This window comes from Atractosteus spatula (genome assembly GCF_055471065.1).
Source record: "Atractosteus spatula isolate fAtrSpa1 chromosome 10 unlocalized genomic scaffold, fAtrSpa1.hap1 SUPER_10_unloc_1, whole genome shotgun sequence".
In the NCBI taxonomy this organism is placed as follows: Eukaryota; Metazoa; Chordata; class Actinopteri; order Semionotiformes; family Lepisosteidae; genus Atractosteus; species Atractosteus spatula.
In genome coordinates this window covers 4714129-4730595 of record NW_028296612.1, presented here as the reverse complement: position 1 = coordinate 4730595, position 16467 = coordinate 4714129, and the positions used below count along the sequence as shown (strand labels likewise).

General features: G+C 52.7%; 1 protein-coding gene across 1 annotated transcript; it reads left to right on the top strand.

Moving 5' to 3' along the window:
* The first annotated feature begins 269 nt into the window (after window positions 1-269).
* LOC148813561 (uncharacterized) lies at window positions 270-4631 on the top strand. The gene is made up of 6 exons (XM_088908403.1): window positions 270-336; window positions 1867-2178; window positions 2488-2787; window positions 3108-3332; window positions 4154-4218; window positions 4500-4631. Exons 1-6 carry the CDS (start codon window positions 270-272, stop codon window positions 4629-4631), a joined length of 1101 nt encoding a protein of 366 aa, XP_088764529.1.
* Window positions 4632-16467: the final 11836 nt, after the last annotated feature.

Genomic DNA, 16467 nt, shown 5'->3' with positions numbered 1-16467 from the left:
AAAATATTTAGCTGGAAAACATACATTCAGTCAGATTATAACCCACTAGATGTGAAGGAATTCATCCTGTGTTTTAAGAATGCGGAAGTACTGTATCAGCGTTACTATATATGTCTGAAAATGTGTTGCTTTTAAGTTTAGAATACCAGCAGGATACCAGGAAATCGCATCACAGCTCTCAGTATAAGACACCGACTCTCACACTCTGAGGCGCTGTGCTTGTCCTGGAGAGATACAGAGCAGAGAGTGATCACAGGGACAGGGTGAGAATGAGTGTGGACACTGAGAGAGGACTGCTGCTGGTGCTGCTACTCAACACTGCTCACCTCAGCGCAGGTAAGAGCCTCCCTCCTGCGTGAGAACCGGCACTGAGAGAATGAGGAACCGCGGTGTGCAGCAGCTCGGCGCAGGAAGTGCTATTTGAAGTCCTGTCCCCACCGTGTGCAGCGATCGATGTGAGCTGGTCATCAGGGGACCTGACAGAACCTGTCACCCGATGGTGCAGGGTGTGATGGTCTTTCTAACACACACGCACACACTGACACTGACACTGACACACTGACACACACACACAGACACACACACACTGACACTGACACTGACACACGGACACTGACACACTGACACACTGACACACTGACACACACACACAGACACACACAGACACACACACACTGACACTGACACACTGACACACACACACAGACACTGACACACTGACACACACACACACACACACACACACACAGACACACTGACACACTGACACACTGACACTGACACTGACACACTGACACACACACACAGACACACACTGACACTGACACACTGACACACACACACAGACACACACAGACACACACACCAAACAGAACAACACCGCTGGCTGCTGTGTCAGAGCCCTGCTGGGGGCCGGAAACGCCCGCCGCCACACCACAGTGACACGGGCACAGAGGCCAGCAGACACTTCCCCTTTCCACCCGAGCTCGGAGCCGCGCGGCAGCGCCGCGTTCAGCCACCCCCTGCTGGGCTGCAGGCGGCCTTGAGACTCTGAGCGCAGGGCGCTCGAGACGGGGCGCGCGGGTACGAGACGGGGCGCGCGGATACGAGATGGGGTGCGCGGTCACGAGAGGGGGCGTGCTGAGAGGCTGAGCGCGGGGGGAAAGGGCTTGATGACAGAGACTTCACACTCAAGAGCATCACACAGCGGACTCAGACAGGAGACACTGCAGGTGAGGAGAGGAGACACTGCAGGTGAGGAGGGGAGAGACTGCAGACAGGAGACACTGCAGGTGAGGAGAGGAGACACTGCAGACAGGAGACACTGCAGGTGAGGAGAGGAGAGACTGCAGACAGGAGACACTGCAGGTGAGGAGAGGAGAGACTGCAGGTGAGGAGAGGAGACACTGCAGGTGAGGAGAGGAGACACTGCAGACAGGAGACACTGCAGGCAGGAGACACTGCAGGTGAGGAGAGGAGACACTGCAGGTGAGGAGAGGAGAGACTGCAGACAGGAGACACTGCAGGTGAGGACAGGAGAGACTGCAGACAGGAGACACTGCAGGTGAGGAGAGGAGACACTGCAGGTGCTTCACTGGTCTGCAGGCACTGATGGTCAGTGCTGGCAGAGTCCGTGTCCAGCTCATACCTGCCTGGGAACACACAGCTGTCCAAGCGTGTAAAAGTGTTTACAGGATGACTGAGGGTTTAATTGGTCCTAATTAAGAGCCCAGCGGGACTGAAAAGCAGGAGAAACAGAGGATCGGAGTGGCAGGGAAGTGAGCCCCACAGTTACTGACCACAGACTCTCAGTGTCTCACTCTGACAGATTACTGAGAATTGAATTTCTTCATTTCCTTCCCCCAGGTGTTGTCCCCAATGTGTTCTCCACTGTGGGAGGGAGTGTCACTCTGCCCTGTAGAGGAGTGATAAATACAGCTCCAGACTGTTCCACAACTACATGGGTCTTCAGCTCCAGACCTCAGAGAACAGCTGTTGAACTGGTTACTCTGGGGAGGATCAGAGACCAGGAGCCAGGGAGAGTGAGTCTGGGGTCTGACTGCTCTCTGCACGTCCACACTCTCAGCACACAGGACGCTGGACTGTACATCTGTCAGCAGTTTGTCAATGACCAGCAGCGAGGACAGGATTCTCGTGTCTATCTGTCCCTCCTCACCAGTAAGTCTCGTGTCAGTTTCATACCGCCGAATCTCAAATTGTAAAGATTCAAACAGGTTTTGTCTCTCTGAAGCAGACTTTTACTGGTTCCTCAACCTTCACGTTAGAGTTAAAAACACAACTGGACCATAATGCAATAAAACAATTCTCTCAAGTCAAAAAACCCCGTTGCTAAAGAAATGAACTTGCCCTCACCTGATTGCAAACTGATTCTGAGCTATAACTGCAATGATGTGCAGAAACAATGATAATACATTTGCAGTTTGAACCCTGCTCTGTGACCTGTGATCTCGTCTCTCTGTTTCCCAGTTCAAGTCTCTCCAGGGGCAGAGCTGAAGACCAGCAGCACTGTGACTCTGCACTGTCTCCTGGACATTTACTGGGGTCCTGCACTCTGTCTCTCATACCTACAAGCATCAATTAAAGTGATCTGGGTGACTGAGACAGGAGCTGAGCTGCAGGGAGACAGATACCAGATCAGCTCCTCTCCCTGCAGGTCCACACTGACTGTGAGACTGCAGCCCTCAGACCACAGCCGGCAGTGGAGATGTGATGTAACACAGGAGGGAGCAGTGACGTTCACACACAGATACTCCACTCTGCTCACAGGTACAGTCTGCTGCTGGTGCTTGTCTGTCTGTTCCTCTGTGTGACTGTGAGACTGCAGCCCTCAGACCACAGCCGGCAGTGGAGATGTGATGTAACACAGGAGGGAGCAGTGAGAGTCTCACAGATGTTGTCACCAGTGTGTGAATAAAATAGTTGTTAATGTTTCCTTGCATGGTTTCCTGGTTAAACATACTGTATTAAATACAGCTCCAGTGCGCAGGGACAAGCAGGGGCAGACTGTCGGACCAGGAGCTGACCCTGGTCAGCAGTCACAGCGCTGACCTTCCTGATGTGCTCCTGAATCCTCTCTTTCTCTCCAGATGGGTCTGGTGCAAGACCGACCCCTCAGAATCCCGGGAGAACAGAGACCTCACCAGCAGGGAAGACACCAGTGACACCAGTAGTGACCCAGTCAGAGCCAGGATCAGGAGGCACAGCAGTGCCACCACATGCTGTGGCCGCAGTGTCCGGCGTGTTTGTCCTGGTTCTGCTGGTCAGTGCAGTGGGAGTGGTCATCTACATGAGGAGGACCAAGAGACAGAGGGGTCAGTGTGTGTGTGTCTCTGTGATGATCACAGTGTCCAGTGTGCTGGTCAGTGCAGTGGGAGTGGTCATTATCATGAGACAGAGGGGTCAGTGTGTGTGTGGAGGTGTGTGAGTATCTCTGTGATGATCACAGTGTCCAGTGTGCTGGTCAGTGCAGTGGGAGTGGTCATTATCATGAGACAGAGGGGTCAGTGTGTGTGAGTGTCTCTGTGATGATCACAGTGTCCAGTGTGCTGGCCAGTGTAGCTGGAGTGGTCATTATCATGAGACAGAGGGGTCAGTGTGTGAGTGTCTCTGTGATGATCACAGTGTCCAGTGTGCTGGTCAGTGCAGTGGGAGTGGTCATTATCATGAGACAGAGGGGTCAGTGTGTGAGTGTCTCTGTGATGATCACAGTGTCCAGTGTGCTGGTCAGTGCAGCTGGAGTGGTCATTATCATGAGACAGAGGGGTCAGTGTGTGAGTGTCTCTGTGATGATCACAGTGTCCAGTGTGCTGGTCAGTGCAGTGGGAGTGGTCATTATCATGAGACAGAGGGGTCAGTGTGTGTGTGTGGAGGTGTGTGAGTGTGTCTGTAGTGACCAGTGTCCAGTGTGCTGGTCAGTGCAGTGGGAGTGGTCGTCTACATGAGACAGAGGGGTCAGTGTGTGAGTGTGGAGGTGTGTGAGTGTCTCTGTGATGATCACAGTGTCCAGTGTGCTGGTCAGTGCAGCGTGGGTGGTTGAGAGGATGTGTGTGTGAGTGTTGAGAGGGAGTGATAGTTTCTCTCTATCCTCTGTATTTAAGAGTGACTGTCTCTCCTTCCTCTTCCTTTTCTAAAGACATCCCGGGTACAGAGAACAGAGCCCACAAAGACAACAAGGCTGACAGGGGAAAACTGCACAAGGTATGAACCCCTCTCTCTCTCAGTGCAGTGTTCATGTACTGGAGTGTCCAGTCAGTGTGTGTGTATGAACCCCTCTCTCTCAGTGCAGTGTTCATGTACTGGAGTGTCCAGTCAGTGTGTCTGTATGAACCCCTCTCTCTCAGTGCAGTGTTCATGTACTGGAGTGTCCAGTCAGTGTGTGTGTATGAACCCCTCTCTCTCTCAGTGCAGTGTTCATGTACTGGAGTGTCCAGTCAGGGTGTCTGGATTAACCCCTCCCTCCCTCTCTCTCTCTCTCTCAGGCCAATATGGAGGAACACTACACGAGTGTGACATTCTCACCCAGAACAGACAACAGCTCTGAAGGAAAACCGAAGGACAAGTCCAGCGCAGGAGAGATGAACGTCATTTACTCCACAGTCAAGCACACATGAGCTGTTTCCACCTTCAACCCCCCCGTCTCCACTGTCCTTCTCAAACCCTGTGTGGAAATCGCTTAATTGCTTCGTTATTCGTGGTCTCGGAGCCCAGTGTGTCCAGACCCACCAAGAAACCGATCTGATCTGCGTTCCGCTGTACTTCTGAATCCTGTCTTGTTAGTTTTGCCGAGAGCTCTTTGGTAACCCACTTGTACGGGGCTGTAACTCCAGGGTTCGTCTATGAACGGTTCGTTCTCGCCCGCGAAACAGGGACGGCGGCGCGCTGAGGGATAGGATCGGCGAGCTTGCGTTGGTTTTTTTCTCTGCTCGTTGCTACGGTATATTTATTTTTTGCTGCTGTAAATACGTCTGTGAATACCAAACAAAACATCGCCAGCTGCCCTTTTCCGTTTTTCTGCGCTCAAGATGGTCTGCCCGGGTGTGGTCCAGGAATAAAGACTCTGGTGCGTTGTTGTTGTTGTTGTTGTTGTTGTTGTTGTTGTTGGTGGTGGTGGTGGTGGTGGTGGTGGTTTTTAATCTTATCGCGTGGCTGCCGCGCTGATCGAAACCGAGCGCAGGAGAGGAAGGTGGGGAGGAAAAGCAGAATTCGGGCTGCTGCTGCAGGGCTACCGAGAGGGTCGGCTCTGGAGGTGGCGTCACCTAACGCAGCCTCGCTCGTCCGCACGCGAGGAGCCCGAAAAGGGACCGCACTCCGAAGTGTCAGGGACAGGTCGAACCGGCACTCGTCCGCACGTCACCTCCACCCGTCAGACGCTGCTACAGTATATCCCCAACTCCACTTACTCCATCCCAGTCTAACCCCAGTCTACCCCAGTGTAATCCCAGTCTAACCCCGATTTCACCTCAGTCTAACCCCAGTCTACCCCAGTGTAATCCCAGTCTAACCCCGATTTCACCTCAGTCTAACCCCAGTCTACCCCAGTGTAATCCCAGTCTAACCCCGATTTCACCTCAGTCTAACCCCAGTCTACCCCAGTGTAATCCCAGTCTAACCCTGATTTCACCTCAGTCTAACCCCAGTCTACCCCAGTGTAATCCCAGTCTAACCCCGATTTCACCTCAGTCTAACCCCAGTCTACCCCAGTGTAATCCCAGTCTAACCTCGATTCCACCTCAGTCTAACCCCAGTGTAACCCCAGTGTAATCCCAGTCTAACCCTGATTTCACCTCAGTCTAACCCCAGTCTACCCCAGTGTAATCCCAGTCTAACCCCGATTTCACCTCAGTCTAACCCCAGTCTACCCCAGTGTAATCCCAGTCTAACCCCGATTTCACCTCAGTCTAACCCCAGTCTACCCCAGTGTAATCCCAGTCTAACCTCGATTCCACCTCAGTCTAACCCCAGTGTAACCCCAGTGTAACCCCAGTCTAACCTCGATTCCACCTCAGTCTAACCCCAGTGTAACCCCAGTGTAACCCTAGTCTAACCTCGATTCCACCTCAGTCTAACCCCAGTGTAACCCCAGTGTAACCCTAGTCTAACCTCGATTCCACCTCAGTCTAACCCCAGTGTAACCCCAGTGTAACCCTAGTCTAACCTCGATTCCACCTCAGTCTAACCCCAGTGTAACCCCAGTGTAACCCCAGTCTAACCCTGATTTCACCTCAGTCTAACCCCAGTCTACCCCAGTGTAATCCCAGTCTAACCCTGATTTCACCTCAGTCTAACCCCAGTCTACCCCAGTGTAATCCCAGTCTAACCCCGATTTCACCTCAGTCTAACCCCAGTCTACCCCAGTGTAATCCCAGTCTAACCTCGATTCCACCTCAGTCTAACCCCAGTGTAACCCCAGTGTAACCCCAGTCTAACCTCGATTCCACCTCAGTCTAACCCCAGTGTAACCCCAGTGTAACCCCAGTCTAACCTCGATTCCACCTCAGTCTAACCCCAGTGTAACCCCAGTGTAACCCCAGTGTAACCCTAGTCTAACCTCGATTCCACCTCAGTCTAACCCCAGTGTAACCCCAGTGTAACCTCGATTCCACCTCAGTCTAACCCCAGTGTAACCCCAGTGTAACCCCAGTCTAACCTCGATTCCACCTCAGTCTAACCCCAGTGTAACCCCAGTGTAACCCCAGTCTAACCTCGATTCCACCTCAGTCTAACCCCAGTGTAACCCCAGTGTAACCCCAGTGTAACCCTAGTCTAACCTCGATTCCACCTCAGTCTAACCCCAGTGTAACCCCAGTGTAACCTCGATTCCACCTCAGTCTAACCCCAGTGTAACCCCAGTGTAACCCCAGTCTAACCTCGATTCCACCTCAGTCTAACCCCAGTGTAACCCCAGTGTAACCCTAGTCTAACCTCGATTCCACCTCAGTCTAACCCCAGTGTAACCCCAGTGTAACCCCAGTCTAACCCCGATTTCACCTCAGTCTAACCCCAGTCTACCCCAGTGTAATCCCAGTCTAACCTCGATTCCACCTCAGTCTAACCCCAGTGTAACCCCAGTGTAACCCCAGTCTAACCTCGATTCCACCTCAGTCTAACCCCAGTGTAACCCCAGTGTAACCCCAGTCTAACCTCGATTCCACCTCAGTCTAACCCCAGTGTAACCCCAGTGTAACCCCAGTGTAACCCTAGTCTAACCTCGATTCCACCTCAGTCTAACCCCAGTGTAACCCCAGTGTAACCTCGATTCCACCTCAGTCTAACCCCAGTGTAACCCCAGTGTAACCCCAGTCTAACCTCGATTCCACCTCAGTCTAACCCCAGTGTAACCCCAGTGTAACCCCAGTCTAACCTCGATTCCACCTCAGTCTAACCCCAGTGTAACCCCAGTGTAACCCTAGTCTAACCTCGATTCCACCTCAGTCTAACCCCAGTCTACCCCAGTGTAATCCCAGTCTAACCTCGATTCCACCTCAGTCTAACCCCAGTGTAACCCCAGTGTAACCCCAGTCTAACCTCGATTCCACCTCAGTCTAACCCCAGTGTAACCCCAGTGTAACCCCAGTCTAACCTCGATTCCACCTCAGTCTAACCCCAGTGTAACCCCAGTGTAACCCTAGTCTAACCTCGATTCCACCTCAGTCTAACCCCAGTGTAACCCCAGTGTAACCTCGATTCCACCTCAGTCTAACCCCAGTGTAACCCCAGTGTAACCCCAGTCTAACCTCGATTCCACCTCAGTCTAACCCCAGTGTAACCCCAGTGTAACCCCAGTCTAACCTCGATTCCACCTCAGTCTAACCCCAGTGTAACCCCAGTGTAACCCCAGTGTAACCCTAGTCTAACCTCGATTCCACCTCAGTCTAACCCCAGTGTAACCCCAGTGTAACCTCGATTCCACCTCAGTCTAACCCCAGTGTAACCCCAGTGTAACCCTAGTCTAACCTCGATTCCACCTCAGTCTAACCCCAGTGTAACCCCAGTGTAACCTCGATTCCACCTCAGTCTAACCCCAGTGTAACCCCAGTGTAACCCTAGTCTAACCTCGATTCCACCTCAGTCTAACCCCAGTGTAACCCCAGTCTAACCTCGATTCCACCTCAGTCTAACCCCAGTGTAACCCCAGTGTAACCCCAGTCTAACCTCGATTCCACCTCAGTCTAACCCCAGTGTAACCCCAGTCTAACCTCGATTCCACCTCAGTCTAACCCCAGTCTACCCCAGTGTAATCCCAGTCTAACCTCGATTCCACCTCAGTCTAACCCCAGTGTAACCCCAGTGTAACCCCAGTCTAACCTCGATTCCACCTCAGTCTAACCCCAGTGTAACCCCAGTGTAACCCCAGTCTAACCTCGATTCCACCTCAGTCTAACCCCAGTGTAACCCCAGTGTAACCCCAGTCTAACCTCGATTCCACCTCAGTCTAACCCCAGTCTACCCCAGTGTAATCCCAGTCTAACCTCGATTTCACCTCAGTCTAACCCCAGTCTACCCCAGTGTAATCCCAGTCTAACCTCGATTCCACCTCAGTCTAACCCCAGTGTAACCCCAGTGTAACCCTAGTCTAACCCCGATTCCACCTCAGTCTAACCCCAGTGTAACCCCAGTGTAACCCTAGTCTAACCTCGATTCCACCTCAGTCTAACCCCAGTGTAACCCCAGTGTAACCCTAGTCTAACCCCGATTCCACCTCAGTCTAACCCCAGTGTAACCCCAGTGTAACCTCGATTCCACCTCAGTCTAACCCCAGTGTAACCCCAGTGTAACCCCAGTCTAACCTCGATTCCACCTCAGTCTAACCCCAGTGTAACCCCAGTGTAACCCTAGTCTAACCCCGATTTCACCTCAGTCTAACCCCAGTCTACCCCAGTGTAATCCCAGTCTAACCCCGATTTCACCTCAGTCTAACCCCAGTCTACCCCAGTGTAATCCCAGTCTAACCTCGATTCCACCTCAGTCTAACCCCAGTCTACCCCAGTGTAATCCCAGTCTAACCTCGATTCCACCTCAGTCTAACCCCAGTGTAACCCCAGTGTAACCCCAGTCTAACCTCGATTCCACCTCAGTCTAACCCCAGTGTAACCCCAGTGTAACCTCGATTCCACCTCAGTCTAACCCCAGTGTAACCCCAGTGTAACCCCAGTCTAACCTCGATTCCACCTCAGTCTAACCCCAGTGTAACCCCAGTGTAACCCCAGTCTAACCTCGATTCCACCTCAGTCTAACCCCAGTGTAACCCTGATTTCACCCCAGTATAACACCAATCTAACCCCAGTCTAACCCTCTTACCCCAGTCTAACCCCCGTGTAACCCCAGTCTCGCCGTATACACACAAAGTTTCGTGAAGAATGTGGCACAAACGCTTCTAAATAGAAAATCTCCAGACGACAGAAAAATAATACGGCTCATCACGACATATTCCCACCTTCAGCATACAGTAAGAACCAACCCAAACACTCAAGTCTACATTCGCCACCAAAGCAGGCAACACAAACACACCCAGGGAGCACAAGACCAGAGATCTGCCTACAGAAAAGACACAGACCTCCAGGGTTGTCTAGTCCAAAGCAAACTAAAACCTGCAAGAAAACAGATACACACACACACACACACACACACACACACACACACACACACACACACGCACACACACACACGCCAAGAAGCCAAAGAGACCTTCCAGTTGCAAGGGGCGCGCTCAGAAAAGACCAACAACGCCGTCTACGGCAAACCAGTGCACAAAAAGTGCGGGGTGACCTACGTGGGGGAAACGGGTACCCCCATCCGAACCCACCTGGCTCAACGTCGGGAGCTCGCCCGGCGGCACACTTCCACACAGCCCAGGGGACCGGAGGGCCACCCCACCTGGACGGAGACAGGAGGAAAGGGAGTGGGTCAGGAGACTTGGTGCCACCTTCCCACAGGGAAGAACGGACTGGGAGGGTTTTCAGGCGCTGGAAGGAGATGGTCCCCTCTCGGGGACGAGCTGGGGGAAAGAGCTTTGGTCCCCTAACCCAGTCTGACCGCGCTTGTAGGATTACGGGTTTCATAACCCCAGTCTAATCCCAGTCTAACCCCAGTCTACCCCAGTGTAATCCCAGTCTAACCCTGATTTCACCTCAGTCTAACCCCAGTCTACCCCAGTGTAATCCCAGTCTAACCCCGATTTCACCTCAGTCTAACCCCAGTCTACCCCAGTGTAATCCCAGTCTAACCCTGATTTCACCTCAGTCTAACCCCAGTCTACCCCAGTGTAATCCCAGTCTAACCCCGATTTCACCTCAGTCTAACCCCAGTCTACCCCAGTGTAATCCCAGTCTAACCTCGATTCCACCTCAGTCTAACCCCAGTGTAACCCCAGTGTAACCCCAGTGTAACCCTAGTCTAACCTCGATTCCACCTCAGTCTAACCCCAGTGTAACCCCAGTGTAACCCCAGTCTAACCTCGATTCCACCTCAGTCTAACCCCAGTGTAACCCCAGTGTAACCCCAGTCTAACCTCGATTCCACCTCAGTCTAACCCCAGTGTAATCCCAGTCTAACCCTGATTTCACCTCAGTCTAACCCCAGTGTAACCCCAGTGTAACCCTAGTCTAACCCCGATTTCACCTCAGTCTAACCCCAGTCTACCCCAGTGTAATCCCAGTCTAACCTCGATTCCACCTCAGTCTAACCCCAGTGTAGCCCTGATTTCACCCCAGTATAACACCAATCTAACCCCAGTCTAACCCTCTTACCCCAGTCTAACCCCCGTGTAACCCCAGTCTCGCCGTATACACACAAAGTTTCGTGAAGAATGTGGCACAAACGCTTCTAAATAGAAAATCTCCAGACGACAGAAAAATAATACGGCTCATCACGACATATTCCCACCTTCAGCATACAGTAAGAACCAACCCAAACACTCAAGTCTACATTCGCCACCAAAGCAGGCAACACAAACACACCCAGGGAGCACAAGACCAGAGATCTGCCTACAGAAAAGACACAGACCTCCAGGGTTGTCTAGTCCAAAGCAAACTAAAACCTGCAAGAAAACAGATACACACACACACACACACACGCACACACACACACGCCAAGAAGCCAAAGAGACCTTCCAGTTGCAAGGGGCGCGCTCAGAAAAGACCAACAACGCCGTCTACGGCAAACCAGTGCACAAAAAGTGCGGGGTGACCTACGTGGGGGAAACGGGTACCCCCATCCGAACCCACCTGGCTCAACGTCGGGAGCTCGCCCGGCGGCACACTTCCACACAGCCCAGGGGACCGGAGGGCCACCCCACCTGGACGGAGACAGGAGGAAAGGGAGTGGGTCAGGAGACTTGGTGCCACCTTCCCACAGGGAAGAACGGACTGGGAGGGTTTTCAGGCGCTGGAAGGAGATGGTCCCCTCTCGGGGACGAGCTGGGGGAAAGAGCTTTGGTCCCCTAACCCAGTCTGACCGCGCTTGTAGGATTACGGGTTTCATAACCCCAGTCTAATCCCAGTCTAACCCCAGTCTACCCCAGTGTAATCCCAGTCTAACCCTGATTTCACCTCAGTCTAACCCCAGTCTACCCCAGTGTAATCCCAGTCTAACCCCGATTTCACCTCAGTCTAACCCCAGTCTACCCCAGTGTAATCCCAGTCTAACCCTGATTTCACCTCAGTCTAACCCCAGTCTACCCCAGTGTAATCCCAGTCTAACCCCGATTTCACCTCAGTCTAACCCCAGTCTACCCCAGTGTAATCCCAGTCTAACCTCGATTCCACCTCAGTCTAACCCCAGTGTAACCCCAGTGTAACCCCAGTGTAACCCCAGTCTAACCTCGATTCCACCTCAGTCTAACCCCAGTGTAATCCCAGTCTAACCTCGATTCCACCTCAGTCTAACCCCAGTGTAACCCCAGTGTAACCCCAGTCTAACCTCGATTCCACCTCAGTCTAACCCCAGTGTAACCCCAGTGTAACCTCGATTCCACCTCAGTCTAACCCCAGTGTAGCCCCAGTGTAACCCCAGTCTAACCTCGATTCCACCTCAGTCTAACCCCAGTGTAACCCCAGTGTAACCCCAGTCTAACCTCGATTCCACCTCAGTCTAACCCCAGTGTAACCCCAGTGTAACCCCAGTCTAACCTCGATTCCACCTCAGTCTAACCCCAGTGTAACCCCAGTGTAACCCCAGTCTAACCTCGATTCCACCTCAGTCTAACCCCAGTGTAACCCCAGTGTAACCCCAGTCTAACCCTGATTTCACCTCAGTCTAACCCCAGTCTACCCCAGTGTAATCCCAGTCTAACCCCGATTTCACCTCAGTCTAACCCCAGTCTACCCCAGTGTAATCCCAGTCTAACCTCGATTCCACCTCAGTCTAACCCCAGTGTAACCCCAGTGTAACCCCAGTGTAACCCTAGTCTAACCTCGATTCCACCTCAGTCTAACCCCAGTGTAACCCCAGTGTAACCCCAGTCTAACCTCGATTCCACCTCAGTCTAACCCCAGTGTAACCCCAGTGTAACCCCAGTCTAACCTCGATTCCACCTCAGTCTAACCCCAGTGTAACCCCAGTGTAACCCCAGTCTAACCTCGATTCCACCTCAGTCTAACCCCAGTGTAGCCCCAGTGTAACCCCAGTCTAACCTCGATTCCACCTCAGTCTAACCCCAGTGTAACCCCAGTGTAACCCCAGTCTAACCTCGATTCCACCTCAGTCTAACCCCAGTGTAACCCCAGTGTAACCCCAGTCTAACCTCGATTCCACCTCAGTCTAACCCCAGTGTAGCCCCAGTGTAACCCCAGTCTAACCTCGATTCCACCTCAGTCTAACCCCAGTGTAACCCCAGTGTAACCCCAGTCTAACCTCGATTCCACCTCAGTCTAACCCCAGTGTAACCCCAGTGTAACCCCAGTCTAACCTCGATTCCACCTCAGTCTAACCCCAGTGTAACCCCAGTGTAACCCCAGTCTAACCTCGATTCCACCTCAGTCTAACCCCAGTGTAACCCTGATTTCACCCCAGTATAACACCAATCTAACCCCAGTCTAACCCTCTTACCCCAGTCTAACCCCCGTGTAACCCCAGTCTCGCCGTATACACACAAAGTTTCGTGAAGAATGTGGCACAAACGCTTCTAAATAGAAAATCTCCAGACGACAGAAAAATAATACGGCTCATCACGACATATTCCCACCTTCAGCATACAGTAAGAACCAACCCAAACACTCAAGTCTACATTCGCCACCAAAGCAGGCAACACAAACACACCCAGGGAGCACAAGACCAGAGATCTGCCTACAGAAAAGACACAGACCTCCAGGGTTGTCTAGTCCAAAGCAAACTAAAACCTGCAAGAAAACAGATACACACACACACACACACACGCACACACACACACGCCAAGAAGCCAAAGAGACCTTCCAGTTGCAAGGGGCGCGCTCAGAAAAGACCAACAACGCCGTCTACGGCAAACCAGTGCACAAAAAGTGCGGGGTGACCTACGTGGGGGAAACGGGTACCCCCATCCGAACCCACCTGGCTCAACGTCGGGAGCTCGCCCGGCGGCACACTTCCACACAGCCCAGGGGACCGGAGGGCCACCCCACCTGGACGGAGACAGGAGGAAAGGGAGTGGGTCAGGAGACTTGGTGCCACCTTCCCACAGGGAAGAACGGACTGGGAGGGTTTTCAGGCGCTGGAAGGAGATGGTCCCCTCTCGGGGACGAGCTGGGGGAAAGAGCTTTGGTCCCCTAACCCAGTCTGACCGCGCTTGTAGGATTACGGGTTTCATAACCCCAGTCTAATCCCAGTCTAACCCCAGTCTACCCCAGTGTAATCCCAGTCTAACCCTGATTTCACCTCAGTCTAACCCCAGTCTACCCCAGTGTAATCCCAGTCTAACCCCGATTTCACCTCAGTCTAACCCCAGTCTACCCCAGTGTAATCCCAGTCTAACCCTGATTTCACCTCAGTCTAACCCCAGTCTACCCCAGTGTAATCCCAGTCTAACCCCGATTTCACCTCAGTCTAACCCCAGTCTACCCCAGTGTAATCCCAGTCTAACCTCGATTCCACCTCAGTCTAACCCCAGTGTAACCCCAGTGTAACCCCAGTGTAACCCTAGTCTAACCTCGATTCCACCTCAGTCTAACCCCAGTGTAACCCCAGTGTAACCCCAGTCTAACCTCGATTCCACCTCAGTCTAACCCCAGTGTAACCCCAGTGTAACCCCAGTCTAACCTCGATTCCACCTCAGTCTAACCCCAGTGTAATCCCAGTCTAACCCTGATTTCACCTCAGTCTAACCCCAGTGTAACCCCAGTGTAACCCTAGTCTAACCCCGATTTCACCTCAGTCTAACCCCAGTCTACCCCAGTGTAATCCCAGTCTAACCTCGATTCCACCTCAGTCTAACCCCAGTGTAGCCCTGATTTCACCCCAGTATAACACCAATCTAACCCCAGTCTAACCCTCTTACCCCAGTCTAACCCCCGTGTAACCCCAGTCTCGCCGTATACACACAAAGTTTCGTGAAGAATGTGGCACAAACGCTTCTAAATAGAAAATCTCCAGACGACAGAAAAATAATACGGCTCATCACGACATATTCCCACCTTCAGCATACAGTAAGAACCAACCCAAACACTCAAGTCTACATTCGCCACCAAAGCAGGCAACACAAACACACCCAGGGAGCACAAGACCAGAGATCTGCCTACAGAAAAGACACAGACCTCCAGGGTTGTCTAGTCCAAAGCAAACTAAAACCTGCAAGAAAACAGATACACACACACACACACACGCACACACACACACACGCCAAGAAGCCAAAGAGACCTTCCAGTTGCAAGGGGCGCGCTCAGAAAAGACCAACAACGCCGTCTACGGCAAACCAGTGCACAAAAAGTGCGGGGTGACCTACGTGGGGGAAACGGGTACCCCCATCCGAACCCACCTGGCTCAACGTCGGGAGCTCGCCCGGCGGCACACTTCCACACAGCCCAGGGGACCGGAGGGCCACCCCACCTGGACGGAGACAGGAGGAAAGGGAGTGGGTCAGGAGACTTGGTGCCACCTTCCCACAGGGAAGAACGGACTGGGAGGGTTTTCAGGCGCTGGAAGGAGATGGTCCCCTCTCGGGGACGAGCTGGGGGAAAGAGCTTTGGTCCCCTAACCCAGTCTGACCGCGCTTGTAGGATTACGGGTTTCATAACCCCAGTCTAATCCCAGTCTAACCCCAGTCTACCCCAGTGTAATCCCAGTCTAACCCTGATTTCACCTCAGTCTAACCCCAGTCTACCCCAGTGTAATCCCAGTCTAACCCCGATTTCACCTCAGTCTAACCCCAGTCTACCCCAGTGTAATCCCAGTCTAACCTCGATTCCACCTCAGTCTAACCCCAGTGTAACCCCAGTGTAACCCCAGTGTAACCCTAGTCTAACCTCGATTCCACCTCAGTCTAACCCCAGTGTAACCCCAGTGTAACCCCAGTCTAACCTCGATTCCACCTCAGTCTAACCCCAGTGTAACCCCAGTGTAACCCCAGTCTAACCTCGATTCCACCTCAGTCTAACCCCAGTGTAACCCCAGTGTAACCCCAGTGTAACCCTAGTCTAACCTCGATTCCACCTCAGTCTAACCCCAGTGTAACCCCAGTGTAACCTCGATTCCACCTCAGTCTAACCCCAGTGTAACCCCAGTGTAACCCTAGTCTAACCTCGATTCCACCTCAGTCTAACCCCAGTGTAACCCCAGTGTAACCCCAGTCTAACCTCGATTCCACCTCAGTCTAACCCCAGTGTAACCCCAGTGTAACCCTAGTCTAACCTCGATTCCACCTCAGTCTAACCCCAGTCTACCCCAGTGTAATCCCAGTCTAACCTCGATTCCACCTCAGTCTAACCCCAGTGTAACCCCAGTGTAACCCCAGTCTAACCTCGATTCCACCTCAGTCTAACCCCAGTGTAACCCCAGTGTAACCCCAGTCTAACCTCGATTCCACCTCAGTCTAACCCCAGTGTAACCCCAGTGTAACCCCAGTGTAACCCTAGTCTAACCTCGATTCCACCTCAGTCTAACCCCAGTGTAACCCCAGTGTAACCTCGATTCCACCTCAGTCTAACCCCAGTGTAACCCCAGTGTAACCCCAGTCTAACCTCGATTCCACCTCAGTCTAACCCCAGTGTAACCCCAGTGTAACCCCAGTCTAACCTCGATTCCACCTCAGTCTAACCCCAGTGTAACCCCAGTGTAACCCCAGTGTAACCCTAGTCTAACCTCGATTCCACCTCAGTCTAACCCCAGTGTAACCCCAGTGTAACCTCGATTCCACCTCAGTCTAACCCCAGTGTAACCCCAGTGTAACCCCAGTCTAACCTCGATTCCACCTCAGTCTAACCCCAGTGTAACCCCAGTGTAACCCCAGTCTAACCTCGATTCCACCTCAGTCTAACCCCAGTC